Below are 26841 nucleotides of genomic sequence, written 5' to 3'. Positions count from 1 at the left end.
TTGGTGGGAAATAGGGATGACGTGGCACGGTACCGAAGGTGCATCCGGATACTTGCGGCGCGGGTGGAAGAGCGAGCGCCGACGACGCTAGCCGGCCCTGCTGATGCTGTTTTCCGACAGCGTCATTTGCACTTCTATATCGATAACAGTCCTACTGCTATGCATGCGTAGTAGAATGCAGTGTGCCATCACGGAAGGGTGCCATGCTCCTCTTCATTATTACTCCGTGGACAAATGTATGAAGAAGTGAGTAGCCCTGGGGTACAATCCATCCTCGCAGGATCGGCACCGTCGCAAACCTATCGAGCGATCCAGTCGTCGAATCGGATCGTTTTGGATACTATACTGGTGGATAAAAAGTCATCATTGACACTGTTATCTATCCACCGACCGTGTTCGTACCATGCGGTCCCTGCCGCTGCAAACCTGGATTGCAAGATGGCCAACCTTAGCGTAGTGCGTGGCCTCGAGGTATAGCTTGGCACCCGTCTTGCAGCACAGTGTCCTCGACGTTGGTAGCAGGCAAGGCTCAATTACTTCGTTTCGAATTGAATTATGTGCACGGTACACAATGGCGCGTGCGACGGAAATGAAAATGAAAATTAAATTAAATACGGTCGGGGAAATTTACAAGTGGGTCTCGACGCTGGGAGGCGACCGGGGACGGCGCACGAGCGTGAGCGCAATCCAGACCACCGATGCGGTCTTGTTGAAAAGGAGCGCCTCCTCGCAGTGGTCGCAGCGTGCGCGGTCGTCTTCGGGCACAGCACAGAGGACGTTGCGGTAGAGTGCGTCGGTCTTGGCGTCGAAGATTTCATGCGGTAAAAGCGGCACCTTGCGGCCACCGACGACCGACTTGGACCGGCGCGAGGGCTCGATGAACTTGTGCCGGATGCGAGGCAGGCTCTGGGGCGGGAGGACCGAGGAGCGTCCGAGTTTCGCCTCGAGCTTGGCGGCCGCGACGTCACAGATGCAGTCGACGAGGGTTCGGGGCGCGGGGACAATGATGGCCGAGGACTCGCGGTAGCAGGTCGTGAAGAGGCCCATTGCGGCCGCGCCGAGTGAATTCAAGAATGACTGGCCAAGTGCAGGACGATAGCGCCGATATAAACTTCGAGTAAGCGTGTCGCGCACTGAGTAACACACCAGGTGGTTGTCCATATGGGATACATAGCGTTGCAGCGTGTGCCACGCAGCAAAATGCCACCGAGCAGAAAGACCGCAGTAAACAACGCTATCGGTGGCGATGCTGGATCTGGAAAGGAGGTTCTCTGTAACCTGTCCGTTAAGCCGTCGTCGACGGTGCTGGTTGTGTCGCTGTGAGGGCATTTGTTGGAGGTAGAGGCTCGATGCAGGGCTTGCTCTAATAGAAAGGGGCCAATCGCCGCGCAGAGATGTGGTGCGCAGAGTGGGATCTTGTGACGTGGCGAGGCCTCGTACGGAGGAGTGCGGAGCGTCCCAGATCTTTGCCTCCCTTGGCGGCACCAGCAGGCGCGTTGCATCGGGACTGTAGCGCTGCTTGTGTGGCGCTGAGTGCAGGTCGCATCAACAGCAGGTTCAACGGATTCAGGCCGTCTACGAGTGTTGTTCGTCGAACAACCGCCTCTGTTTTTCCTACTACAGCTCGTATCAAGTTTGCTCATGGTGCTGCGGCGACACGCATGTGTGGCTGAGAACCTTCCTATGTGAGGCAGAGAGCACTCGGGCGTCCGCATGGAGTGCTTGCTTGCGCTGCCTTGAGACTGCCTCTGCATTGGCGTCGTGTACGACTGGCTGAACGCAACTGAACGTTGCATATATGAAACTACGATCGATTCATAGTTACCACTTCACCCTCCCAGATTAGAATGCCATGAACGGCTCGTTTGGCAATCGGCAATGGATTGCGCAACGGTGTCGGGCATTCAGACACCAAGTCTCTATGGTTCGCGTTCCAATTGTACGGGTATTTGCTTTCTCACGGTCTCGCCGTGCTTCGTGAAGGTCGCTCACAACTGCACTTGGCACGTCGCTACTGTTAGTGAGTTTGTTGGCACGCGTGTGGTTGATGCGTCGTGACGACTGCGAAGACGTTGTTGCGAATGTCCTGGTTATCGGTCCACTTCTGTAGCTACCGGTGGATCAAAATACCAGTATTGGCGCTGGCCCACGATCCGAGCCCGCCGAGGTGTATGTAGCAGCATCGAGAGAACTATAGACCGAGTCTGTAGACTGCATCGGCGTCAAGTGGAGGTTCGGGCACTAGAATCAAAAGACGACAGCCTTTCGCAGGTTCGAAACGTGCAAACAACAAACGACACATAAACGACCCAAGGGCCAACGCAAAAGGTATACTACCTATGACGATACCGGAAGCGAGCTTGCAAAAGCCGCTGTCTTGGGAGGACGTGCGGTGTCTCGCCGCTTTTGAATTGTACACTTGCTTTCCACAGTCGAGACGTCTTTCAAGTACACACCTGTCCGAACGAGCAACGGCTTCGAAGAGTCGAGCTGGTAGATATGATGGCCTGAGAAGCACGCAGGATGGGTTATCGCCGTCTCTGCGAATGATCGCTCCGACTCAATGGATCCCAGCAGAGACTCATCGTTGATTGATACCGGTATTTCTCCAGACGAAAGCCTCGATTGCTCCAGGTTTGTCCGCCGGCTACGTCGGTTTGATTCACGTTGAACAAAGAGCGGACGAGCGTCTTGTCATTTTTCTGGTCCACCAACGGAAAATTGGCCGCGCATCTGATTCAGTCTCACGTCAGACTGGTCGTGACATCTCGTCTCGGCTTCCATCGTTCCTCAAAGGCTTTAAACGCGATGCACGTGCAATTGCTTGCTGGGCAATACTCTCATTTCTACAGATTGCTTTGTCTACTAATACTGGATTCAAAGAAGCACGGTGGTCCTGGAAGCGTCCAATTCGATGATGTGCCGCGCCATTTACGCTCAAATGGTACTAGATTTTGGATTTAAATTTTTGTCGCAAGACTATTCTATTCATCGCGCAGAGTGCTCACCCATGTCCAACACTTTCCGTGTCCTACACTAGTGAAAGCATGCCAACGCGAGCCAACGCGGGCTCGGTCATCTCTGTCCACACAGTCGTGTCTGCCAACGACAAAGCCCACCGTCTGGCTGAGGCTCTTGTACGTACGCCACGTACAGTACATTGACATACATACACTTCTATATATACACTCATACTACACGTACATGATGTACCATGTGTACAAGACCATATGGTCTTCCTGGAAACATGCTCTGGGCGGCAACCACCGATGCGTCGGTGGCGATGGCGCCTTGCTGGGCCACGTTAGCTCGGTATACCTGCGCTATCGAACTACTGGGCAGCTTATCTACTTTTTCATTGACGTCTAGCGGACGAGCTTCCTCGAATGAAACACTACACCGTGTCGACGCCGACGTTAGCCTCGATGATCCAAAAAACACATTGTCCATGGCGGGGCAAAACAACTCATGGCGTCCCACTTCGTCTACCGCAACCGAATGTAGAAAGTGCAGGCGCCAATTGTAGGTGTGCACGCCTTCTCTTTTCGATTTTCTCTACAAGAAACAAAGATGACGACCTTTAGCACGACGACGACGTGCATCTTTGACGGCTGCGCGCTCCCGAGCCGCCTTAACTCGATCAAGTGCATGTTCCACCGCAACCGCGGCGTCTGCAAGTCGCCCCATCGCCGCAACCAAGTGTATGCGCGCCAGCTCTGCGTCTCGCACGGCGGACGCAACCCGTGCCAGGAGCCGGGCTGCGACGCCAACGCCCGTCTTGGGCAGTACTGCTGTCGGCACAGCATCGCGGCCAAGAAGCGTCTCCGTGTCTCACCCAGCCCGCGTCTGTGCTGCTTTGAGGCACCGCCGCACGCGCCGGCGGCCATTGTTGGAGTCACCGACACCGATCGCCGTTGGTTGGCATTGAGCCTATCCCCGTGCACGCGATCGAGCACGAGTTGCGAATGGACGAGGATATGCTCGATCTTCTTCGGCTACTGCTCCGCGGCGATGGCGCCACCCACGGGTGGAATGAAGCGACGATGCGCACGACCCATCACGCGGGTGGCACCGAAATGGTTTAATTTTTCACATCTTTACGAAAATCCAAGATTTGAGAGTTGTTTGGATCCAGCTCCAGAAGCGACGAACGGCCATCCCGACCAGCACCCATAGAGAACGGATCCTTCTGCGCTGTATATACTACGCTGCTGCACCGTAGAAGGGCTGTACGGAAACACCGAGGTGTGCCGACGTTGCGTTGGTATTGGGTACGGCTACTCTTGCTCACATCAACCAAAAGACAAGCGATGGGACATCGGCCGAAACGAAGAGCTGGTCGGCAGCCTGCGAGTAACTCTGCAGTGGTGCGGCAGAGTTGTCGCTGAGAGGACGTACTCTGTCGTTTCAAGCTTCCTTCGTGCTTGCCGGAAAGGTTGTGCTGGGAAGAGATGTGCCACCGTTGAATCTTATCATCGTTTCGTCGTTATCAAGCTCGAGTTGATCATATTCGGCACTACTCGCACGCCCCAGCGTCTGCGTCGACGCTCTCACCTCCTCTGGTACTACGATGGCAACGGTGGCGCCACCACAAACGCGGCCGCCTTTTTTATGACACGAGATCTTTTCAGTGCCGTTGGTGCATGCCGTACAGTAGCTTGCCACTGCAGCAATTTGGCTCGACCTGCTGGCTCCGATCATTTTGCTCGAAGCGTGTCATTTCTCATTTTGCCATGTCGTGCTGCTTTAACAAGTGCTCCCAGCCATCACTGCCACTCAGCAACAAGTGCGCCTTTCATCGCAACCGCCGTTCGTGCCAAGTCGACGACTGCCACAACCAAGTGTTTGCACGCAACCTCTGTGTTCGCCACGGCGGCAAGCGCCTCTGCAGCTACCCCGAGTGCCTGTCCAACGCGCGCATAGCCGGTCGTTGCGCGCGCCACGGAACCGACGCGCCCAAGCGCACGTGCAACGAGGCGAGCTGCTACAGGATCGCGCACCGGCTCGGGAGGTGCATTCGCCACGGCGGCGGCCGCCCGTGCAAGACGCGCGCGTGCCCGACGCATGCGCGCAGCGGCGGCTACTGTTGGCGCCACCGCCCAAGTGTCTCGTCGCCCGTGACCGCAGAGTCGCCGCAGGACCTCGAATCGCCCCGATGGGAAGCGCTCGACGCCCTCGATGCGCATATTTTGGCCAGCGTCCTCGCAGACGTCGACCCGGGCTGCCTCGTCACGCCACAGGGTGTCCCCGCCCTGAGCGTGACAGGCTACGTGGTGGTGCTTTAGTAACGTTAATCGCACCACAAGTTTGCGCATGTGACGCGTTGTCTCTATTGTACCATCTGCATTTCCAGTCGTCACGACGACGATGCTTCGGAAGGCAACCATGTAGCGGCGGTGGATGGCGTGAGCTGTAGAATGGTGAGAGGAAGAGCCCATTGGCCGCAGAATGGCAGCCATGTTAACCAGCCAATGCCACGCTGAGTCGTTCTGTCCAGAGAGGAGGAGCACCAAACTATCATTCACGTGGCTTTCCATATGGTGGACCTTGTGGCTGCCGTGGGAATGGAGCCCCCACGCGTCGTTGCCCCACGTAAGCTCCAGCTCCGATCATTTCTTTGGCCGCTGGACTTATATTTTGATTCAGACGGATTTGAAGTTGCAGGTTATGACCACCCAAACCCGCTTTTTGCTACTCTTTTTCGCGGTGGACCAGCCTTGGGCTACCGCTATTACCGGTGTACTACGTGCGACGGCTACTACCTCGTAGTGACGACTCGTTTACCAACACGAACGCTCCTCACTCGACGCAACGGCCACGCCTCACGAGCGCCCTCGGAATCTTCATAATTGCAGGAAATAACTCATTCAACACCGAAGCGCGTTTACTAATAAGTACACCTGGAACTTGGAATCGCAGGTCCAAAACCAAGATTCCAACAATGTCCCAACGTGCATAAAAGGGTTCCGGCTGGTTGTGCACGATAGGAAAGGCTTACTGTAGTCGAGTAGCTTGAGCTTGGAGGAGGCGTCTCGTCGTCTGCGACTGGCTCCTGTTTACTATATGCGGCCCACCGCCGACCTCGGTCGCCACACCGTTGTCGCAAGCGGTAGAGAGGTCTTTGGAATGCTTACTAATTTCCCCAAGCATACAAATCCAGTATGAGAACATCCTAGTCCGGTCCGTCGCTCGCTGGCGACCGGCTGGAGTTAGTGGTTCTTCAAGCCAACAGAAAGGATCTTTTGTCCGTCGCCACGGCTTCTACCGTATGGTCCCATCCACGTCGTTTCGGCTCGGGACTGTGTCTGCGCTCGGCCTGGTATCATTCTTCGATTTCCCTCCGACCCACCAACAGTCCACACACCATGACGTGCTACTTCAACGGCTGCCAACAGCCCGCGCGCATCAACGAGTCCACGTGCGAGTTCCACAAGCACCGCCGCGCCTGCATCGTGCCCGACTGCCACAACCAGGTCTTTGCGCGCCAGCGCTGCGTGCGTCACGGCGGCAGGCGCCAATGCACCGCGCCCAACTGCACGGCCAACGCGCGCATGGACGGCGTGTGTGGACGCCACGGCGCCCGCATCGTGAAGCGCATCTGCACGATGGAGGGCTGCACCAGCGTCGCCCACCGCGACAACAAGTGCATTCGCCACGGCGGCCGCCGCCAGTGCAAGATCGACGGCTGCGAAACCCACGCGCGCAGCCGCGGCTACTGCTGGCGCCACCGACCGGTGCCCAGTATCGCGATCGAGGACGGTCCGGACGCCGACGACGTCTTGAGCAACGACGACAGCTCGGTCAACGGCGGCGACAACGTCGAGATGAACAACGACAAGACGCAAGACGTCAACGGCATGACAAGCCTCGACGTGGCGATCTCCGACTATATGCAGCAGGCGCTCGACCGCGAGTTCAATTGGATGATCGACATGCAGATCCTCGATGTGCTGTGCGACGATGGCTTTTGGGCCAATATCGTCGTCGGTGATCCAATGGACTTGTGGTTGCCGTGATCGAGCATTATATATATTTATGAATCAACCTTTTATCTTGTACATCAACCTCGTGTCTTGTGCGTTAGTCGATGATGGTTGGGCGAATGGCGACGAAGTCTTCTCTATAGCTGAGTAGTAGAAGGGATGCTGGTGCATTGGTTTTTATCTGAAGCCTTTACTGAAACAAGATCATTTGATAACCTCTTTTTTGGGCGTGGTACTAATGGACAATGCAGTGCCCATCGCTGTCCGAGCCAAGGAAGCATCTCCAGGCAATTCAAGAAACTGAGGTGCTCGTTGCATACGCGCTCCCACGGATGGCTTGTCGCCCAGCTGGTCGGCATCTCAGACTGCATGTACAGGCGCGGTTCAGCAGCGCTGGACTGTCAAGTTCACGCTGAGAAGCCAAGGTCGAAGCCGGGTAACGTTTCACCCATCCATGGCTAAACAGCTAGCACACAGGCGCGCTACAGTGGCTCGAGCTACTGGCTCGGCATCCAAACGTGCAGTGGGGGCTCTACTAAACCTGCCAGCTGCGTGGACTCCTTTCGTACAGCAGACGCGACCAGTTCCATTTTCGTAGCATCAACTTGTTTCTTGGCCCAAATCCAAATGCTACCAAGCGGCGACGAGGATCTGTTGACAAGCACTGATGTGTGGAGTCCTGTGAGGAGCCCAACGTTAAACCCATTGCATGAAAAACGTGCGTCCAGCGCTGGACGATGAGTCTCAAGAACCTATGTCATCGCGCACGACCCGATTTCACTCGGTTTAGCCAAAGGTAGTATTTGGGCCATCATTTTCTGCCAAGAACCTGTCCGTTCATGCACACCTCTGAAGCTTTGTCTCGTCTGGCAGCTCGCACTCGAACAAATCGAGAGGAATACTTGGGCAGGTGTCCAGGCGCATCAAGGTGCGACACAGCAGAACGTCCCTCTGGCACGAACGATTCATCGCCGCCTCGATCCCACCCTAGTGTTTCCCTTCCTCCATGGCGACCGGCAGGTTTACTAATGTGGGATCGAAGTTGCACATCCCGGGCCCTTTTCTACTTTTCTCCAAACGAGCGGTGCTCGTACGCGCGGCCAATCAAACGACTTGCCACTGGCACCACAAACAGTAAACAAAGCAACCCTTTCGGCTCGCGGCTGAGACTGGCGCCAGCTTACGTCAGCTGACGCACAGAAACACGCTCGCAGCCTCAGCCGTGCAGCAGTGGAGCGGGCAGATACCGGTCGCAAATACAGGGCAGATTCGAACGCGCGCAGTGATCGATCATATTTGAGAGGCCAGGACATGTATTTCGGGAGGTTGGGCGCGACACATCCTCCAACCTCGCCGTCGTTGGCCAGCCCTTCCATCGAACATGCAGCACATAACCTGTTGCACGAGCCTCTTCCGGCTCGTCGGCCACGTTGAAGTAAGAGGTGTGCCGAACCGGTGCCCTTCGATAGTAGTAGTACACTGTATTTTTATCCCGTTGACTGTACGGTAGGATCGGCGCTGCTCCTCGCCGAGCGTCCTCGCGACCTCCACCGAGCCTCCAAGCACCTCGATTCCGCGCTGTTGCTGGCCGGGGCGTCGTCGGGATCACGCCACGCTGCGTCGTCACGCAACTGTCTTGTATGCACCGTTGGCACCCAGACCACGGCAGGCCACGTTGCTTTGATGCGCCAATCAGAGCGCGCGAGTACGTGCAAATCAGAGACACGGCAGTGTGCCACGTAAGAGGCGCCAGCGTGGAGTCAGACGCTGCGCTGGCCTCTTCGTGGGTGAACATCTATCATCGCCGCCGCGAAGAACGTACGTTGGCGACTGCGAGCTGTCGTCGCCTCCCTCGCCTCGCCGCAGTCAACACAGGGCGATAGCCATGCCATTGCTACAGCCTTTTACCATGGCAAGGTCTTGCTCGTCGTACATCAATGTGTGGTTCGTGGAGCGTGCGGGTGCTTTGCCGTCGGGTTCGGTGGTTGGAATCACCCGCCGCCTGTCGTGCTGAACCGATATTGTTTCGGTGCTCTGCTCCCCCATGTCACTTCGACAATTGCCAGCCATGAGCTGCTTCTTCAACGCGTGTACCAACCCATGTGTGCCCGACGGGACGCAGTGCGCCTTCCACAAGAACCGCCGCCCGTGCATCGAGCCCGGGTGCCACAACCAAGTGTTTGCACGCTCGCGCTGCGTGCGCCACGGCGGCAAGCGGCGCTGCTCCGTGGACGACTGCACCGCCAACGCACGTCTCTACGGCGTGTGCTCGCGGCACGGCGCCGCGCGCAGCAAGCCCAACTGCACCACCGATGGCTGCGCCAGCGTAGCCCACCGCCACGGCAAGTGCATCCGCCACGGCGGCGGGCGGCCATGCAACTTCGGCGACTGCAAAACGCACGCGCGGAGCGGCGGGTACTGCTGGCGCCATCGCCCCGCGACGCCATACGCGCTCCCGAATGACAAGACGCTGCAAGTGAGCCTCAGTGCCATCAAGGAAGAGCTCCTCGACGCCTCGATCCTGGACGCAGTGCTGGCGACGATCGACGTCGTCGAGCCCTTTGCATGGCTGCTGCAAGTGTAATCGATCAACATGAACACTGCGTATTGTATGAGATAGCACATTGTTGTGTCGTCCTCGAGTCCATGGGCGCATTGCCGCGCCAGGCGCCACAGCAAAAGGCTGTCGTGATCTTCCATCGCACCGCGTCTTCGTAAGAAAAAGACAACCATGGCGTCTGCACGGCAGACCTATTAGTACCGACGTTGATCACATCCAACTATCCAACTATCCAGTATTGGTATGTAGGGGACGCACTAAATTTAGCCAAGGATGCGCCCGAAAGGAGTCGTGCCGACAAGCACCGTGCACCCCTTCAGCTCCAGCGCCCACCTCCGGCCACCGACGCCCGAGAGACGACGGGCCAAGCCTTCTGGCCACCGCGAACGCCGCCGCACCCCGCCACCCAATTTGCCCCTCGGTACAATCTCTCCCGACGACCGTTTGCGCTTATAGTTGTCTTAGACACCAGCGGTCGATTCGTCGCTCGCGACCAAGCGCCGATCCCAGCCACGCGACCGCCACGCATCGTTCCCAACCAAGACTCGATCCAGGAGATTATCGCTACGTACCGGCGCATGGTGCTGGCGCCGACGATGGAACCGACGCACCTAATGGCGCCGCTGCGGCCAAAGTCGGCAGCGCCCACAAGCTCACTTCGGGCAGCCAACCCGGTCGCCTTTACATCGAGCGTTCTATCGGGGCAACGAGTGCCGATCGTGCGCATGCCAGACGTCCCGGTGCTGTTTGCCAAGATTGGGCGGCGGCCGCGGGCGCAGGTGGTCGCCTCATTTGATAGCGTAAACGATGGGGTTGTTGTCTGTAGAGCCGGCGACCCGCAAGTGCGACCGCCGCCAGCGCGTCGAGCGTCGACGAGCACGGAAGGCGCCGCGTGACGATTCGCATGACGCACTTGGGCTTATCCTGAGCGGCGAGAGGACCTCAAAAGTTGGAGTACTGTCGTATAACGGAAGCTTTGCAAACCACTCCATTTTTACAAGGGCGACCCGATGCACGAGGGCCCCAGACGTGGGACCTGCGATTCGAAATGGACTTGCTTCAACGACGAATAAGACCTGCTTACCAACACTACCTTTGCGAGAGTCTGTCTTGCTGGACATCACAGCGAGTGTGTATATTGTGTTGGGTTGCTATCCTCGAGGAGTGCTGTTGTCCCGAGCCAAGGCCCATGATGATAGACAACCGCTGCAAATCGGTGCAAATTTCCTGGAACCGAGTCTACCGTCAACACTTGTAGGGATGGGCTGTATCCAGTGGCATCTACGAAGGTTGGGTGTACATGGCTCCTGCTTCGCAAGCTCTCCTTTGTTGGTTAGCATGTCTTCGGTGGACACTGCCAAACCAAGGGACCCGAAGCATTCCACCGTGCTGCCTTCCACTTCAATCCCAACGTTAGTGCGCTGTGAATGCACCTGGTGTTTTTGGTTCCTTTTTGAGTCCTGTTTTGTGTTGTATTACACCTTGTCGTCGTCGCATCATGGCTGCTTGTTGTAGAAGCACAGTCACCCGTGTCCTCGAACGCATCGAGCGTGCATGTCCACAGCCCCGTGAAGCTACTCGTTGGAGACGCCGCTTTTGGCTTGGTGTGGCTAAGGACAACGCAAGTCTTGGAGTTTCGACTCGGTGCTTCTGTGCGTGCTAATGACGCGCGCCCTTGAGAACGCGGCACTGGTTGCTTTGGATGTTGCAGTAGACGAAAAGGATGGACGGTAATATCTGAATTCAGGCGCGACACCCAGATCACCGCAGGCCACGTTGTTGCGCCAATCACAACAGACGATTACTTGTGATCGGAGACCGCGGCGGGCGCTCCACGTAAGAAGTGCCAGCATATGAGGCCAGAATCGCATGCGTCTCCATCGGCGCGTATTTAAATCCCTTGAAAAAATCCACCACATGAGCATGCAGCGTCGGCATCTCCTCGAGAGCGCTCTCGCCGTCGCCCCTCGAACTTTTCTGCAGGAGCCAACGACGAGCTCATATGTATGCCAACGCGATGTGCCTACGCGCGGTCGCTTGTCTGCAAGCACACAAAAGCTGGATTCTTGCGATGGGATACCACCATCTCATGCGAATGGCACAACGGTGCATGTGAGATACTAGGCCAGGCAATGATGATAGTGCAACTGGCTCAAATACGACGCGGCTCGTAGTCATTTTCCTTTTGCCGACCCCTTGCAACGACGATGAGCTGCTTCTTCAACGGCTGCGAAAACCCGGTCGTCTCGGGCGGGACCCAATGTATCTTTCACAAGAGCCGCCGCCCGTGCATCGAGCCCGGGTGCCACAACCAAGTGTTTGCGCGCTCGCGCTGCGTGCGCCACGGCGGCAAGCGGCGCTGCATGGTCCACGGCTGCGTCGCCAACGCGCGCCTCCATGGTGTCTGCTCCCGGCACGGCGCCGCCCGCGAGAAGCCCCGTTGCTCGGTCGATGGCTGCGTCAGCGTCGCCCACCGTCACGGCAAGTGCATTCGACACGGCGGCGGCCGGCCATGCCGCTTTGGCGACTGCACGACCAACGCCCGGAGCGGCGGGTTTTGCTGGCGCCACCGCCCTGCCATGCCGTACGCCTTTCCCAGCATCAAGCTCGAGCCTGGTCTGAGCGAAATCAAAGAAGAACTCCTCGATGAGTCCATTCTCGATGCGGTGCTCACGCTGGCAGAGTCGGTCGACCCGTTCCCGTGGCTGCACGCGCAGTGATACTACTTTCTAAAACGAATATACCCAGCTTGAAATTGATATCGAGAGAAGTCTGACGCGATACTTCGTTGCAAAAGAAAAACGCGAGGGCGAGGGTGTGTCATCCCAAGACAAAGCCTTCAACGATACTACATACTAGTACATGTAAGTACTGTACAACTGGAATAGCGCATGTTTCATAGCGCTACCTAGGGTCTATCAAAACTTGCACGAGGCTACTTGAGCTTGTCGTCGTGCAAAGCGGACGTTTGCTTTGTACCAACCATGTATCAACGTACAGTGTATCAGTCGACCACGCACGAGGGACCGATACACGCTGATCTCTCTTTTGGCGTCCACGGCCGACAGAGACGACCCAATCTGCCCCTCAGAACAGTCTCGATCGTAGCTACGAAGGCTGCTTCAGGAGTCGCAGTGCGCAGGCTAGTACTACCTACTAGCAGGTCCGTACTCGATCGCGAGCCTGCCCAAGGTGCCTGCACTATCAGTGACGTCGAGGTAAAGAAGAGATTCGTTCTCCTAAAAAGCCAGCAATGTCTAAAGTTTAGTAACACAAAACTCATTGCAACACACAAATACACACCATAGAGATAGGTTTAACAACTGTAATTCGTCGCTGTCGTCCATTAAATTTGACTTTCAAGCACGGCATCAAAGTAGTCTTCCAGCATTAAATGCCCCTGGAAGTCTGTGCCGTCCGTCTCCGCGAGAAGCGCCGTTAGAATCGAGCAGTCGATGGCTTCGAGCGTAGAATATGTGCACTCGTACTCGACAGGCGACCGAACTGGCGAGGCCACCCGAGTGTTTCCTTTCGCCCTGTCCGGCGTGCGGTGGCGCCAGCAGAAGCCACCGACGCGCGCATGGGTTTCACAATGGTCCTTGCGGCATTGCCGCCCACCGCCGTGGCGAATGCACTTGCCTTTTGTGTGCTGGATGTTGGCGCAACCAGGCTCGCGGCAAAGCTTCTTTCCCGACTTGGGCCCGTGGCGGCAGCAGTAGGGGCCGATGCGAGCATTCGCCGGGCAGTCCGCATGGATGCAAGGCCGGCGGCCGCCGTGGGTGACGCAGAGCTGTCGTGCGTACACTTGGTTGCGGCAAGCAGGCGCCTTGCAGAGGCTGCGGCTCTTGTGGAAATCGCACTTGGTCAAGTTCAGAAGGCGTTGTCGAAAGCAGCCATCAAAAATGCACAACGACATGATAGGCTAATGTAACCGGGATGCGGCGGCGCAGGCGAATTGGGCAATGAGGGCACGTGATCGGAGCCCCGGTTCGGTTGTTGCGTTGTGACCGCGAATGAAACGCCTGGTCCACACCAGAATGTATGCTTGTCACGACAAAAGACCATCTGGTTCCCGACTTCACGAATCGCTCCCTAGGTTTACTAAGACCAAACGGGTCGATACATTTATGTAGTTGGTATGCACACCGGCAAGGACATAAATGGACCACGAGTGTTCCCAAGCAGAATGAATCGAGGCGATAAGAGACCTCAAATGACTGCGAAACGAAAAAACTTGCGTGGTCAATGCAACAAGCCGCTGGATGTCTCCAAGTGGAATTGAAAGCGCAACGATCCAAACAATTGATACCATAAGTCTACCTTGTGGTAAAACTTATGAGTTCCAGATGAGACGCACAGGGCCTGCCGAGTGCCCGAATGGTACCATAAAGAAAGGTTGCGTCGCGAACGATCGCTACGCCTCACTACCAGCAGCGACTTGCAGCCGGAAAGATGTGCGATACATCAATGCCAAAAGAAAACAACTGAGTATCAGGTCATGACGAGGCAGCCATCGATGCCACCTGATTCGACTCCACGCAATTGATTGGCATGTCAAGGGCGACAGGCATGGGCTCCAAGAACAGTAATGGCTCCCATTCCAGTGTCTAGAGCATCGAGAACGTGGCATCATCACGCTGCAGCCGCTCGTGCTGACCCACCACCCAGTGTGACGCCAACGCGTCAAGTCGGTACCAGCAGCGACACCCATGCAAACATCATCGATCGTTCCTGCGGCAACCTAAAGCATTGTACATCCAATCAAATAAGGTCGGTAGTAACGACACAAGTAAACGAGAAGAGTGCCACAGCTGCGTACCCTTGCAGACAGGCGACGGGTTTTCTTGTTTTCAAACACACAGGTTCTCACAGCCTAGTCACTCATAATGCCACCTGGATCACATGCTCGGTCCTGTAGACTGTGGAGCTCGACGGAGTCTGTCGGTCGAAACTTGTAGATACATTGCCTACGGTTTTCACAAAGACCAATGCATTTCACCCACCACAAGCAGCACTCAAAGCTAACACCACCACGCTCTGAGCAGGGCTCTACAATGAAGTGGGCAACTTCTGAGCATCCTTGTCGCGCCGCATGACCACACAATACCCGCGTCTATTGGTGTGCCGTTAGAATATCGCGCTCAAGAGACTCTTGTGCGGGTTGACGACAGAGAACCAACAGATCGTTCCGTGGACAGCTTGCGGTTGGTCCGATGCGAGCCAAAGTCGTCCGAGTGGAGACCGCCAAGTGTTGACAAGTGTTGCTTCTAGAAATGACGACGCATCAAGGCCTCACACAGATCATAATGACGACGCAAGGAGCCGAAACGATTTTCTCGAGAGTGTAAAACGCTCTCATTTTAGATCTCAGCTCCCGCTAAGCAACCCGCCACCCGTCCCCCGAGCCTGGGGCGGTAATTCAGGCAAGACTTATGCCTTCTTCGCCCCCTGAGTCCGCCCGTGTACCGAAAACACACTGACCGTTTGCTGCAGTCTATCTATCAAACGACCTTCGCACGAAGCGAAATGGAGTCCTTGGCTCTAACGGTAACCCAATGTGTGAAGTGTGGCGCTGGGCTCCAATAGTTTTTGGCGAGGTGGCAGATAATCAATAGTTTTACGATCGATTCCAGTATTCGAATGCACTTGATATACCCAAGACGACGCGAGATGGTGATTACGCACTTGCATTCTTCTTGGCCGGTGTGTTAGCTTGCGACAAGAACCATTGACGCAAAATGTACTCTCTGCGCACGTCGTGTTAGGTGGCTTGCGTGATAAGCGGCGAACGTACCGCTCTTCCTCGAGCTTGGTGCACCACGACGTCAGGGATGCCTACGCCACGCAGCGCATTAGTGCATCGCCCATAGCACTAACAGACGCTAAATAGTTGACAGACAAGGGCAGCTTCCGACGTGCGCAGCCTGGCAACGAGCTCGTCACGGCTCAGGGATGCGAGCGCTGCGTCTGATGTTCGGTCGTTCATGGTGGCGTTCGAGTAGCTCAAATTTGGCTAAAAACACCTATTTTACCCGAACGTCGCCTGCGTTGACCAGTCCCAAGCACACTTGTCCCACAACAAGTCTGTACGAGAAGAGTGGACGCTATCTTGTTTATGATGAGTGCGATGCGCAGGGCATCATTGCCGTCGCTCTTCGTTTCTCACCGACGGTGGAGGCAATGTTGGGTGTGTTTAGTGCACGTAAAGCGGCAAATGCCGAAAATAGATGGTAATTATGGCATCATTGTTCCACTGGGTGTGTGGAAGAACGACGAGGCAGCATGGCAACGATCCAGGCGACCGCCATCGAGGCGATGGACGAAGCGGACGTGTACGAGCTCATGTACCACATGAAGCACTTCTGCGAGACCAAGCCCGAGGAGGCGGCGCAGATGCTCAACGAGCACATTGAGTTTGCGCGGGCGCTCGCGCAGGCCCAGCTCCGCCTCGGAATGTACGACGCCCAAGCCGCCGAAGCTGCGACGCAGCCCACGGCGCCGACCAGCAGTCAGCGCCCTGTCGAGCTGCAGTTGGACCGCGAGCAGCAAGAGCTCCTTGAACAAGTCCAGAACCTCGCGCCCGAAATCATCCAAGCGCTTCCGTTCGAGCAGCGCAAGCAGATCATGGAGCTTCGCGAGGCCATGGGGCTGCCACCCGTCTAGAAGCGACGTCGAATCCAGTGCCAATACACATATCTATTAGATCGACATGCAGCTACTCCTCGGTCTTCGGATTGCGATCCCTCTACTGCATCCTGCAGCTACGGTGCGTTGATGGCACAAGGCGTGTTCAACCTACAACTGCTGCGACCACATTATCAACGCATGGGTGAAGAGGCTGCATGACCTCGATAGAGAGCCAAATACGAGAGGGCCTGCAACATGTAGATGAGGATTTTGGCCCGGTTCCTTCATGCAAAATGAGGCAATGAGGCAGGTTCATCACATCACGAGCATGCATGCGTCGGTGTCGCCCGGCGATTGTCCACCTCTGCGGATCTAAATGGCTCCTGCTTCGCCCCGAGCCACGAGCGCGGTGTGGCGCCAACGCCATAGACCACAGGTTGTGGCCTCCTACCTGGTGCTTGGACCCCTCGCGCGACGGCTGCTCGGTACGTCGAGCTGCTCGAAGTAGTCATCAACTTGCATCTTCATGAGAACGCGAGGTCGCATGAGTATAGAGTCACTTTAAATTATTACGGTCGACAGAGTAATGATGCAAGACGGTGGTGCGTGCGAGGGTAGGAAGCGACTACTCGACTTGGCGGTCGCAGCCCGTGACGTGGCGCGCGACGCTCGTGCGATGCGAGTGTAGTGCGAGGCTCAAGACGGAGCTCGAGAGGCCAAGACTGCACATGGTAGCATCGCTCACGCGGAGGCGCAGCGCGAGGATGGTCGCAATCGGAAGCTCAAGGAGGTGCTTGAGCGTCGTGGACGCGGACCCACGCGCTAGCTTGTGGTCCAGCACGATCCCGAGAAGGATCGAGAGCAGCCACATCGTGTGGCTGTACCGCGAGAGGTGCAGCGTCATGGGGACGCCCTCGATCGCTGTCGGCTGCGGAAAGAAGATGGAGAGGTTCTCAAAGAGGAACATGAAGAAGAACGTGAGCACGCGCGCCTGTCGTAGCCGGCGCACCGTGCTATCGCGGTCGCGCAGCGTCGGAAACAAGACGTACATGTCCAAGAACCGGAAGAGGCGGTTGGCCTTGCGCGCCGACGCGGTCAACGACTCGATCGTGCGCAGCCAGCGCAGGCCACGGGGCTCGACCGTCACGTCTGCATCCTTGGAGTAGACCGAGATGCGCACCGACTTGGCCATGTACTGGAGGAAGCGGTAGACCTTGGTCCGGCCCTCTACACCAGCACCAGTGGCTCGCAGCTCGGCGCGCCCGTGGCCTACCTGTCGTCGAGAGCAGGGTCACGACGGCCGCGACGACGCTAGGCGACTCCATCACCTGTTCGTTCCAAAACAAAGAACCGGTTGTCGAGTGTATCCGGACAATCTTATCCGTAATTCCTGCCACCCAGCAAAGCAGCTCATCCAGGGGTACATAATAGCCCTGAGCTCATCGTTGCAAGTTGCATTGCGTTGAAAGTTGCAACACAATGAAGCTGCCACCTACCTTTTCGTTTGTCGTCTGGACAAAGCTTCCAACGACGGACGAGGATCAGACAGCATGGCGGCGTCTGACGCAGCCTTGACATAGCAAAGCGATGTCGAAGCACTTGAGAGCTGAATCGTTCGACACAACGCCACATGCACGCACGGCGTCCTCCAAGCGGTTGACATGTTGAAGGTCTGTCCTCATTGATATCATTCGTTTCCGCTGCCGAGCGACCTCAAAAAGCAGTCGACAGACAGGAATACCGCATCCTCACGCTTCGTCTGTGAGCAGTTGGAGTATGTCCAGCCGCTCGACTCGATCGCCCCCTCGACGGCGTCAAAATTTCATCCTGCTTCCAATGTCTGGCACAGTTAGATCACCTTACCATTTATACTGGAAAGATGCAATGCGGGGCGTCATCATCAACGTCTCGTTCCCAGATATGCTGATCATCCACGATACTATCAAAGACACGCTCGAAGAACGCGACTGCCCATGTCCACGCTACTGTATAGAAAGGCATGATAACGTACGTACACGTCGGGCGAATGCGATGCCTTCGAGCTGTCGTCGCGCCATGGCATAACCTGCTTTCAACAACATCTCTTGCAGGAGCGACACTGCACTTGCTCTTGTTGGTCCACACACAACAATCTTGGAGTGCATCGACCGTGGATGGTCCTAGCAGATGCTCTCAAACGACGACGACGAGCTCGTGACGACCGAGAGAGTTCCAGCACTTGTCGAGTACAAGGCGCGCCGGAGCCTACAGCGCCACATGCGACCACGCAACGCCTGCTAACGTGCTCTGGTACGTCATCGGGCTCGTCGGTACTACTGTACCGGGCCGTGGAGGACATTACACACGACGAAAGGCCTGTCCAACGCCGGGATGCGTGTCAACCCATATTGCCTTATATGAGTACCGTCCATCGGTGTCGTTGTGGACATGCACGTGGTTTTTGAAGGCGCGCGAGCTGCACAATACGTTTCAAGCGAATTCACAAATGTCCTTGGCGTCCTGCAGCAAGCCATTCGAACTTTGGCGCGATGGGGCACACGATAGCGCTCCTGCGCAAGAACCTCTGGCTCAAGAAGCGGCACCCGATCGCGACCTTCTTCGAGATCCTCTGCCCCGCGCTCGTCTTTATCGCGATCGTGATCGTGCGCTCGCGCGAAGACCGGCATAGCTCCATGTACGTGCCCGGGTGGCAGAACAACACGCTCTTTGGCCGCTACGGCAACGACTATGGCAGCAGCAACGACTACTCGGGCGTCCGGTTCCGAGAGCCCGGCGTCTACTCGCTGGTGCAGAACGCACGCTACGCGTCGCGCTCGATCCAAGACTGCGTCAAGAGCCTCGCAATGAACGGGTCGGTCGACGCAACCTGCCAAAAGCCGCTCAGTCTCCGCCCCAAGCTCGCCATCGTGCCCGACAACACGTTCACGCGGGCGTACCTTGGCGCGACGCTCGCGCAATGGTACCCAAAGCTCTCGCTGCCGCTGAAAAACGCCAACGGCAATCTCAACCTGACGATCTCGGGCCTCGCGGATTTTCTCGTTTACTTCGACTCGGAGGCGGCGCTCGAGGCGTATGTGACGGCGCCCAACTATGGCCCCAAGACCGACTACTCGTGGATGTCGTCCAGGTACGACGAAGACAAGAACGCGACGTACAACCCGACGCTCGTCGGTGCGATCGTCTTCAACCAAATGCCGTCCGAGGACGAGATCGGGACAGCAACCGACATTGAGTACACGCTGCGCTTTCCGCGCGCCGACGACAGCTACATGTACGCGACGCAAAAGACGACGGGCGCGCCGCCGACGCTGCGTCGGTACGACCCGCTCACCGTCGACTTGTTCAATAAGGAGACCGCCTTGTACACGACCCAAGGCTTTGCCACGCTGGATACGATGCTCACGCGCGTCCTCAACTGCCGTCCCGTGTGGGACGCAGCGACCAAGCGCACCAACGGCACGTGCAGCGTCGCCGCTTCGACGGCCACGTCATCGGCCGACAGCGCGTTGCGTGCGATCGTCAACGCCGACATCCAACGCATCGTCGGTGGATTGCCGCTGGACTATGACATGACGCGCAACGTGAGCGTCTCGGAGACTCTCTTGCCGCCCGACGTGCTTTCGTCGCTGCTGCGTCCGCTGCGCCAGGCGCCGCAGCCGTTCCTGGGCGGCGTCACCGACACGTTTCCGACCGGTGCCTACGGCTACGACTACTTTCTCGCGCCCGACAACGTGGCGGCCCTTGCCATTTGCCTCGGCACGGTCGTCTTTAGCGTCCTCCTGCTCGGGAATGTCGTCGGCGCCTTTGTACTGGAGAAGGAGACGCGGACGCGCGAGTTCATGCAAGCGCTGGGCCTGCGGCCGTCCTCGCTCGTCCTCTCGTGGTTTCTCTTGTACTCGGTGCTTGCGGCTCTGATCGCGCTGCTCCAGACGCTCCTCGCGGTCTACGGCGACCTCTTCCGCCACTCGAGCGCGCTCTGCGTCTTTGGTCTCTTGTTTGCGTTCGGGTTGACGCTGATTGGCTTTGGCTTTTGCGCGTCGACGCTCTTCACGTCGGCCAAGACGGCCACGTACTCGACGCAGCTCGTCTTTCTCTTGCTCTCGATCGTCGCGTTCGCCTTGTCGGACGAAATGACCGAAGCGACCAAAGTGGCCGCGTGTCTCCTCCCGCCGACCGCGCTCGTCCTCGGCCTCCAAGTGATCATCAAGGCCGAGCACTACACGCGCGGCATCACGCTCGCAAACGCCGGTGCGCTCCAAGCCAACCGCGTCCGCTTCTCGACAACCGTCGGCATGCTCTTTCTCGATGCGATCTGGCTCACGCTGCTCGGGCTGTACCTCGATGGCGTCACGAACGGCCAGTCGTGGTTCTTTCCGCTGCAGCCGTCGTACTGGCGCGCGCCGACAATAACTCTAGGCATGGCGTCGGCCGAGCCCAATCAAGAGAGCGTTGACATCGAGGCGCCGGAGCACCACTTGGCGCAGCAAGAGAAGGACGGCCGCGCGCTCGTCGTCTCGCGTTTGCACAAGACGTTTGGCCCGCACGTCGCCGTCGACAACTTGAGCTTGACGTTCTACGAAGGCCAGATCACGTGTCTCCTCGGGCACAACGGGGCCGGCAAGACGACGGCGATTTCGATGCTCACGGGCATGCTGCGCCCGACGGCCGGCGACGCGACGGTCCACGGTCTCGCGCTCTCCAAGGACCTCCGGACGATGCAGCGCTCGATGGGTGTGTGTCCCCAGCACAACATTTTGTACGAGGACCTCACCGTGTCGGAGCACCTCCGCTTCTACGCAGCCATCAAAGGCGTCGCAGACGTTGCGGCCGCGGTCACGGCGACGCTGTCGGAAGTCGACCTCGTCGACAAGGCCAACGACAAGGTCAAGGCGCTCTCGGGCGGCATGAAGCGCAAGCTCTCGGTGGGCATCGCGCTCCTCGGCAACAGCAGCGTCGTCTTCCTCGACGAGCCCACGTCGGGCATGGACCCGTACTCGCGCCGCAGTGTTTGGTAGGCTTTCCATCCTATGCGGGGTAGGGTTATCAACTGCCACGGCTGTAGGGAGCTGCTCTTGCGCAACCGGTCCAAGCGCATTATGATTCTGACCACGCACTACATGGAAGAAGCCGACGTGCTCGGCGACCGCATCGCTATCATGGCCAACGGTGCGCTCCAGTGCGTCGGGTCGGCCCTCTTTCTGAAAAACCGGTTTGGCGCCGGCTACACGCTGACACTGGTCAAGGTGGACGCGAGCAGTGCCATGGACGCCGTGTCGAGCCTCGTTCTGACACACGTGCCGTCGGCCATCCTGACGTCCAACGTCGCGTCCGAAGTGTCGTTCCAGCTGCCCACGCACGCCACGTCGGCGTTCCCGGATCTCTTTGCCGCGCTCGACGACGACCTCCCCGCGTACGGCCTCTCGTCGTATGGGATTTCCGTCACGACGCTCGAAGATGTCTTTATCAAGGTCACGAGCCGCGCCACGGTGCCATCGGCGCCAACCACCGCGTCGGTCGCTGTGCCGATTGCGCCACCGGTGCTTGTGGCCCACCGGACGTTTCTCGGGCAGACGCTCGCGCTGCTCGGCAAGCGCTTCCATGTCGCCAAGCGGGACAAGCGCGCGTTCTTCAACACGACACTGCTGCCGGTTTTGCTCATCGCGATTGGCTTTGGCGTCATGAAGTACATGTACGAGCGTGACTACGTGCCAATCGAGCCGCGCCTCGTCTTGGATGCGTCCCAGTACCCCGACAACGTTGCGAGCCCGACGCCGTTTGCGTGCCTGACGACGTCGCCTGCCTGCGCCGCCTTGTTTTCCAGTGCCACGTTTACCGGCTCGACGCCGCAAGAGGTGCCGTACATGGGTGCGACGGCGTATACAACGCCGACCGCCAACGTCTTTGGCTACACGTACGGTGCCCCGACCGCACCGCCCGAGTGTCGCTACGACACCATGTACCGCGGTACCGACGCACCGCCGTGTCTCTCAGCCCCCGCGAATCTCTCGGGCACGCAAGGCTTCGAGCTCCGTTTCGGCGAGACGTTGTACAACCGCAGTGCGAGCTCGGCGCGCACGCAAATGGGCGGGTACCTTATGCACGTGTCGCCGGACGAGAATGTGTGGAGCTACGTGCTCTTTGCGAACGCGTCGTCGTCGCACGCGGCGCCCGTCTACAAGCGGCTCTTGCACCAGGCACTGTACCGAACGCTTGGCGGGTCGTCGTCCTTGCAGCTTATGGTTGCGTCGCACCCGCTGCCGACCACGTTTCAGGACGAGGCTGCGCGAGTTGCGCGCCGCCAGAACTTTGGCGACACGATGGGGTACCTCGGGCTGGTCTGCTTTATCTTTGCCCTCTCGTTCTTCCCCGCGGGCATCATGACCTTTCTCGTGAAAGAGAAGCAGCTCACGGCCAAGCAGCAGCAACTGGCGTCCGGCGTCTACCTCTCGGCGTTCTGGGTCGCCAACTTGATCTGGGACGTGCTGAGCTTCTTGCCCGTGATCGGCATTCTTCTGGGCCTCATCCTCGGCTTCCGCATTCGCCCGTACACGTCCGAGGCCGCGCACGTCGTCAACGCGTTTAGCGCTGTCTCGGTGCTCTTCCTCCTCTCGGGCGTGAGCTTGATCTTGCTCACGTACGTCGGGTCCTTCTTTCTCAAGGAGCCCACGTCGGCGCAGTCGATCACGGTCATTGTCAACTGGTGCATCGGCTTTGGCTTCCTCGTCATCGAAGTGCTCATCAAGTCCATCTCGTACGAGAAATCGGGCGCCGCCGTCTGGCGCATCTCGCCGCTCTACGCTCTTGGCGACGGGCTCATGAACATCACAGAGTCCCGCCCGCGCTGGAGTCCCAATGCCTCGGAGATGGACGTCAAGATCGACGCGCTCTCGCCGGCCGGTGTCCTCATGGACGTCTACTACCTGATCGCGATGGCTTTTGTGTTTGCGCTCGTCGTTGCCGTCCTCGAGTACCGCGTCACGTTCCGCATTCCCAAGCCCAAGAAGGCCGATGCGCCAGGCGACCGGTCGCGTGCGCCGCTCGACGTCGACGTCGCCGCCGAAGCATCGCGGGTCGCGGCCTTGGCGCCGGCGGACTCGGCCGTCACGATGACAGGTCTCCGCAAGGTCTTCACCCAAGGGCTCCTCGGGCGCCCGACCACAGCCGTCGACAACTTGTCCATTGCTCTCCCTGCGGGCGAATGCTTTGGGTTTCTCGGGGTGCGTCATTTCGACCTCCATCATGTAGTGGCTCATTCTTGGTGTAGGTCAACGGCGCGGGCAAGTCGACGACGCTCAAGATGCTCTTGGGCGAAGTGCTCCCGACCGACGGCGCCGCCTACCTCGGCGGCTTGCACGTGATCAAGGACCAAAACAAGGCGCGGCAGCTCGTCGGGTATATATTCTGACTCGACCGATATTCATCGCTCACGGTTCGGTGTTTAGGTACTGCCCGCAGTTTGACGCGCTCTTCGATTTGCTCTCAGTGCGCGAGCACTTGGTGTTGTACGCGTCGCTCCGCGGGCTCCAAGGCGGAGTCGGGCAGAGAGCGGTGACGGCCTTGATGGAGAAGCTGCACCTTGGCGCGTTCGAGCACGTGCTGGCGAGTAACCTAAGCGGCGGCAACAAGCGCAAGCTCTCGGTCGCGATTGCGATGATTGGGTCGCCGCCCATCATCGTCCTCGACGAGCCGTCCACGGGCATGGACCCGGTCTCGCGCCGCTTCATGTGGGAGCTCATCTCGGACCTTTCGACCAATATGCGCGAGTCGACCGTCCTTCTCACGACCCACTCGATGGAGGAGTGCGAAGCGTTGTGTTCGCGCGTCGGTATTATGGCCGCCGGTGTCCTCCGCTGCCTCGGCAGCATCCAGTATCTCAAGTCGCGCTTTGGGCACGGCCTCGTGCTCGACGTCAAGCAGGCACTGCCGACCGACGCCGAAGTCTCCGACTTGATGACGACGCACGCGATGCCAATGACGCTGACGATGGATGCGATGATCATGTGGTGCACGGAGCTGGGTCGGCCCGACCGCGCCGACGCGCTCTCGCCAGAGCACCCGACGGGCTTTTTCCTCGAGCAGCTCGCGACGACCGACGGCCAAGTCGACGCGCCGTCGTTCTGCACGTGGTGGCTCTGCGAAGACCAGTTTGATGCGCTCGTGAGTCACGTGGCAACGACAACCGAGAGCGACGCGGACGTTGTGGTCCGCGAAGGCACGTTTGCGCGGCTCAAGCTGCCGACGTCGCTTGGCGTTGCGTTCGGGCTCGTCGAAGGCGCCAAGGACGCGCTGCGTATCGTCGAGTACTCGGTGTCGCAGACATCGCTCGAGGCGATCTTCAACTCGCTTGCGAGTCTCCAGCCGACGGCGGCGACGACGGCGCGCACCAGCCCGTCGTACGCACTTCTCCAGACCCCAAAGGCGTAGTCGTACAGTACGAGGAGCTCCGATTGCATACAAGGACGTACTAATACATGTTGGCTTCTGATCACCGTGCACAGGATGGGCGTGATGAGGTCTTTGAATGGCCACCACGGAAGGGCGACAAGCACGAGGCAGCGACATGTGCTGTGCAATGGGTGGTGACCGCGGGTGGCTGTCATCCGTGCGGGCTTGTGGGGCTTGGTACACGTGATAGTTTGATGCCATCGATGGGCGAGGCATGTGGTACGAGGTAGAGAGGTTTGAAGAGAGGTATTCACGGGCGTATTACGACGGGTGTCTTGCAGAGACCTATAGAAAGTAGTCGGGCGTCCGGCGGCTCACATGGGGCTCGCCACGTCGCGGCGCCGGGTCGAATTGCAAGCTACGATGGATGGTTTTGCATCCGCATGAGGAAATCAGCGGTACGTACAAGGTGTATTTCATCTGCTCGTCAATCTCCATGATCGCGGCTTCGTTGCCGCAGCGGTAGCAGTAGTTGGGCGCGCTAAAGATCGTGACGACGTTCATCTTGTGCGACCAGTTGTAGCCCTAGCCCGTGCGCATGAGGAAGAGGGCGAGAGAGGAGGCGAGGATGCACCTCCATGACGAGCTGATGGGCACGCGACACAAGCGTAAGGCCGTTGGCGTGGTTGAACTGATCTGAAATGTCTTGGCCAAAGGTGTAGCCCGCGCCACGCGGCGAGATGCCCCAGCCCGACCGGTCGTCGGGGTCCGACCAGAGCAGGTCGCACATGGGGCCCTCGTGTGGCACTTCCTGGACACGGTCCAACGCACGAATGTGATCGAGCGTGTCGATCGATGGCGACAAGCCACCGTGCAAGCAAAAGATCTGCATGTACCATGGCTGTTAGTCGTGGTATGGCGTATGGAGGATTCATGCACCTGGTTCTCGACGACGGCCGTGAGTGGGAGGTAGTCGAAGACGTCGGTGAACTGCCGCCACACGTTGGGCGTGCCATACTTGCGGAGACACTCGTCGTAAAAGCCGTAGACTTGTGTGATCTGGCGCGACTCGTGGTTGCCGCGCAAGATGAAGATGCGGTCCTTGTAGCGCACCTTGAGCGCGACGAGGAGCGTGACGGTCTCGACCGAGTAGTAGCCGCGGTCCACGTAGTCGCCCATGAAGAGGTAGTTGGTGTCCGGCGCGTGGCCGCCAATGCGGAAGAGCTCCATGAGGTCGTGGAACTGGCCATGCACATCGCCGCAGACCGTCACGGGGCAGCGCACGGGCTGCACATTGGACTCATTGCGCAGGACTTCGCGCGCCCGCGCACAGAGGCGCATGACCTCGGGCTCCGTCAGCGGCTGGCACGTGAGAAGCTTCTCGCACCACGCGTCCAGCGTCCCGACGTCCACGTCCCCGACGTTCATCGTCGCTCCGCCACCGCTCATGCTCGGTCCCAATTGGCTTTTGAGACCCGCGCAAGTTCGGATTGCACCACCGGACTTAAAACGTCGATCAAGTACCTTGCATTTTGTATGCGAGAAATGGAATCGCTGCACATCTCGATAAAGTACGAGAGTCGAAAGGGACCGGCTAATCCCACGCCATTTTGCACCCCCGAGAGCCTGCGAGATATACCGACCATGCATCGGCTTGTCGTTGACGACCTCGAGGTTTTCTGCGTTCGTGGGGATTATAGCAGGATGTCCCAGTCTACGAAAACGCCGAAAAGGACAATTCTGTACATCATTTTTCGTACCAATGACGCTTCAAGATCGATCGAACACAAATAGTCATGCGATCTCAAGTTAGACCAGCTGGCCTGTCGAAGTCTGCGTCATGGTGGACCGATAACCTCATGTACTAGCTTGCGAGAGATGGTAATAATCGATGAGTCAATTTGCTCAGTAGAGCCTTGCAGAAGAGCTTCGAGTTCGAGGAAAGGGGTCACATTCAAATTCGGAAGCAAGGTCCCGCCGCCCGCTCGATGTCCTCTGCCGAGATCCCTCAACTCGACACTAATACCGGCGGTTGCTGGCGCCAACCTCTATTTTTCCTCAAACAGACCGGTCTACTGATGGGCAGCAACCGTGTTGGTGGCCGCCATGCCAGTCGTGGTGGGCGAGGCGGGTTAGCGTTTTACTTGAGACCACCGGTACAAATTCGTAGCTTGTTTGTTCTGCGCCTGGATCTTGAAACTTGTGTGCTTCTGCTACCTAGTAGCTATGACCTGCGTGGTTCGACAGCATTGGATTACAAGGCCCACCTCGACGTCAACGAAAAAC

At 58.0% G+C, this 26841-nt stretch overlaps 12 protein-coding genes across 12 annotated transcripts; 7 read left to right on the top strand and 5 right to left on the bottom strand.

The window, feature by feature from the left end:
* Window positions 1-616: 616 nt before the first annotated feature.
* On the bottom strand, window positions 617-1062 carry SPRG_13566 (hypothetical protein). The gene has a single exon (XM_012352621.1). The coding sequence runs from the start codon at window positions 1045-1047 to the stop codon at window positions 628-630; it is 420 nt and encodes a 139-aa protein (XP_012208011.1). The 5' UTR covers window positions 1048-1062; the 3' UTR covers window positions 617-627.
* A 2508-nt stretch (window positions 1063-3570) lies between these two features.
* On the top strand, window positions 3571-4085 carry SPRG_13565 (hypothetical protein; the record flags this gene model as incomplete). The annotated part of the gene is made up of 2 exons (XM_012352620.1): window positions 3571-3888; window positions 3954-4085. 2 exons carry the CDS (start codon window positions 3571-3573, stop codon window positions 4083-4085), a joined length of 450 nt encoding a protein of 149 aa, XP_012208010.1.
* Window positions 4086-4733: 648 nt separating this feature from the next.
* Window positions 4734-5285, top strand: SPRG_13564 (hypothetical protein; the record flags this gene model as incomplete). The annotated part of the gene is made up of 1 exon (XM_012352619.1): window positions 4734-5285. One exon carries the CDS (start codon window positions 4734-4736, stop codon window positions 5283-5285), a length of 552 nt encoding a protein of 183 aa, XP_012208009.1.
* A 1055-nt stretch (window positions 5286-6340) lies between these two features.
* Window positions 6341-7016, top strand: SPRG_13563 (hypothetical protein; the record flags this gene model as incomplete). Its single annotated transcript, XM_012352618.1, has 1 exon — window positions 6341-7016. The coding sequence occupies exon 1, from the start codon at window positions 6366-6368 to the stop codon at window positions 7014-7016; it is 651 nt and encodes a 216-aa protein (XP_012208008.1). The 5' UTR covers window positions 6341-6365.
* A 1997-nt stretch (window positions 7017-9013) lies between these two features.
* On the top strand, window positions 9014-9567 carry SPRG_13562 (hypothetical protein; the record flags this gene model as incomplete). Its single annotated transcript, XM_012352617.1, has 2 exons — window positions 9014-9513; window positions 9541-9567. The coding sequence occupies exons 1-2, from the start codon at window positions 9028-9030 to the stop codon at window positions 9565-9567; spliced, it is 513 nt and encodes a 170-aa protein (XP_012208007.1). The 5' UTR covers window positions 9014-9027.
* A 2183-nt stretch (window positions 9568-11750) lies between these two features.
* On the top strand, window positions 11751-12263 carry SPRG_13561 (hypothetical protein; the record flags this gene model as incomplete). Its single annotated transcript, XM_012352616.1, has 1 exon — window positions 11751-12263. The coding sequence occupies one exon, from the start codon at window positions 11751-11753 to the stop codon at window positions 12261-12263; it is 513 nt and encodes a 170-aa protein (XP_012208006.1).
* Window positions 12264-12699: 436 nt separating this feature from the next.
* Window positions 12700-13459, bottom strand: SPRG_13560 (hypothetical protein; the record flags this gene model as incomplete). Its single annotated transcript, XM_012352615.1, has 2 exons — window positions 12700-12744; window positions 12911-13459. 2 exons carry the CDS (start codon window positions 13457-13459, stop codon window positions 12700-12702), a joined length of 594 nt encoding a protein of 197 aa, XP_012208005.1.
* A 1683-nt stretch (window positions 13460-15142) lies between these two features.
* On the bottom strand, window positions 15143-15529 carry SPRG_13559 (hypothetical protein; the record flags this gene model as incomplete). Its single annotated transcript, XM_012352614.1, has 3 exons — window positions 15143-15290; window positions 15338-15378; window positions 15443-15529. 3 exons carry the CDS (start codon window positions 15527-15529, stop codon window positions 15221-15223), a joined length of 198 nt encoding a protein of 65 aa, XP_012208004.1. The 3' UTR covers window positions 15143-15220.
* A 275-nt stretch (window positions 15530-15804) lies between these two features.
* SPRG_13558 (hypothetical protein) lies at window positions 15805-16269 on the top strand. The gene has a single exon (XM_012352613.1). It carries the CDS (start codon window positions 15826-15828, stop codon window positions 16204-16206), a length of 381 nt encoding a protein of 126 aa, XP_012208003.1. The 5' UTR covers window positions 15805-15825; the 3' UTR covers window positions 16207-16269.
* Window positions 16270-16725: 456 nt separating this feature from the next.
* On the bottom strand, window positions 16726-17501 carry SPRG_13557 (hypothetical protein). The gene is made up of 2 exons (XM_012352612.1): window positions 17444-17501; window positions 16726-17397 (listed from the first exon to the last, which is right to left on the bottom strand). The coding sequence occupies exons 1-2, from the start codon at window positions 17493-17495 to the stop codon at window positions 16796-16798; spliced, it is 654 nt and encodes a 217-aa protein (XP_012208002.1). The 5' UTR covers window positions 17496-17501; the 3' UTR covers window positions 16726-16795.
* Window positions 17502-18698: 1197 nt separating this feature from the next.
* SPRG_13556 (hypothetical protein) lies at window positions 18699-24661 on the top strand (the record flags this gene model as incomplete). Its single annotated transcript, XM_012352611.1, has 4 exons — window positions 18699-21181; window positions 21233-23387; window positions 23435-23562; window positions 23613-24661. 4 exons carry the CDS (start codon window positions 18699-18701, stop codon window positions 24592-24594), a joined length of 5748 nt encoding a protein of 1915 aa, XP_012208001.1. The 3' UTR covers window positions 24595-24661.
* Window positions 24662-24836: 175 nt separating this feature from the next.
* Window positions 24837-26023, bottom strand: SPRG_13555 (serine/threonine-protein phosphatase 2A catalytic subunit alpha isoform). Its single transcript, XM_012352610.1, has 4 exons — window positions 25495-26023; window positions 25190-25441; window positions 25022-25140; window positions 24837-24973 (listed from the first exon to the last, which is right to left on the bottom strand). Exons 1-4 carry the CDS (start codon window positions 26002-26004, stop codon window positions 24901-24903), a joined length of 954 nt encoding a protein of 317 aa, XP_012208000.1. The 5' UTR covers window positions 26005-26023; the 3' UTR covers window positions 24837-24900.
* Between the last annotated feature and the right edge of the window lie 818 nt (window positions 26024-26841).

This window comes from Saprolegnia parasitica (assembly GCF_000151545.1).
Source record: "Saprolegnia parasitica CBS 223.65 unplaced genomic scaffold supercont2.103, whole genome shotgun sequence".
Lineage (NCBI taxonomy): Eukaryota > Oomycota > Saprolegniomycetes > Saprolegniales > Saprolegniaceae > Saprolegnia > Saprolegnia parasitica.
Note: the sequence above shows the minus strand (reverse complement) of the source record. Positions and strands in the feature narration are given on the sequence as shown.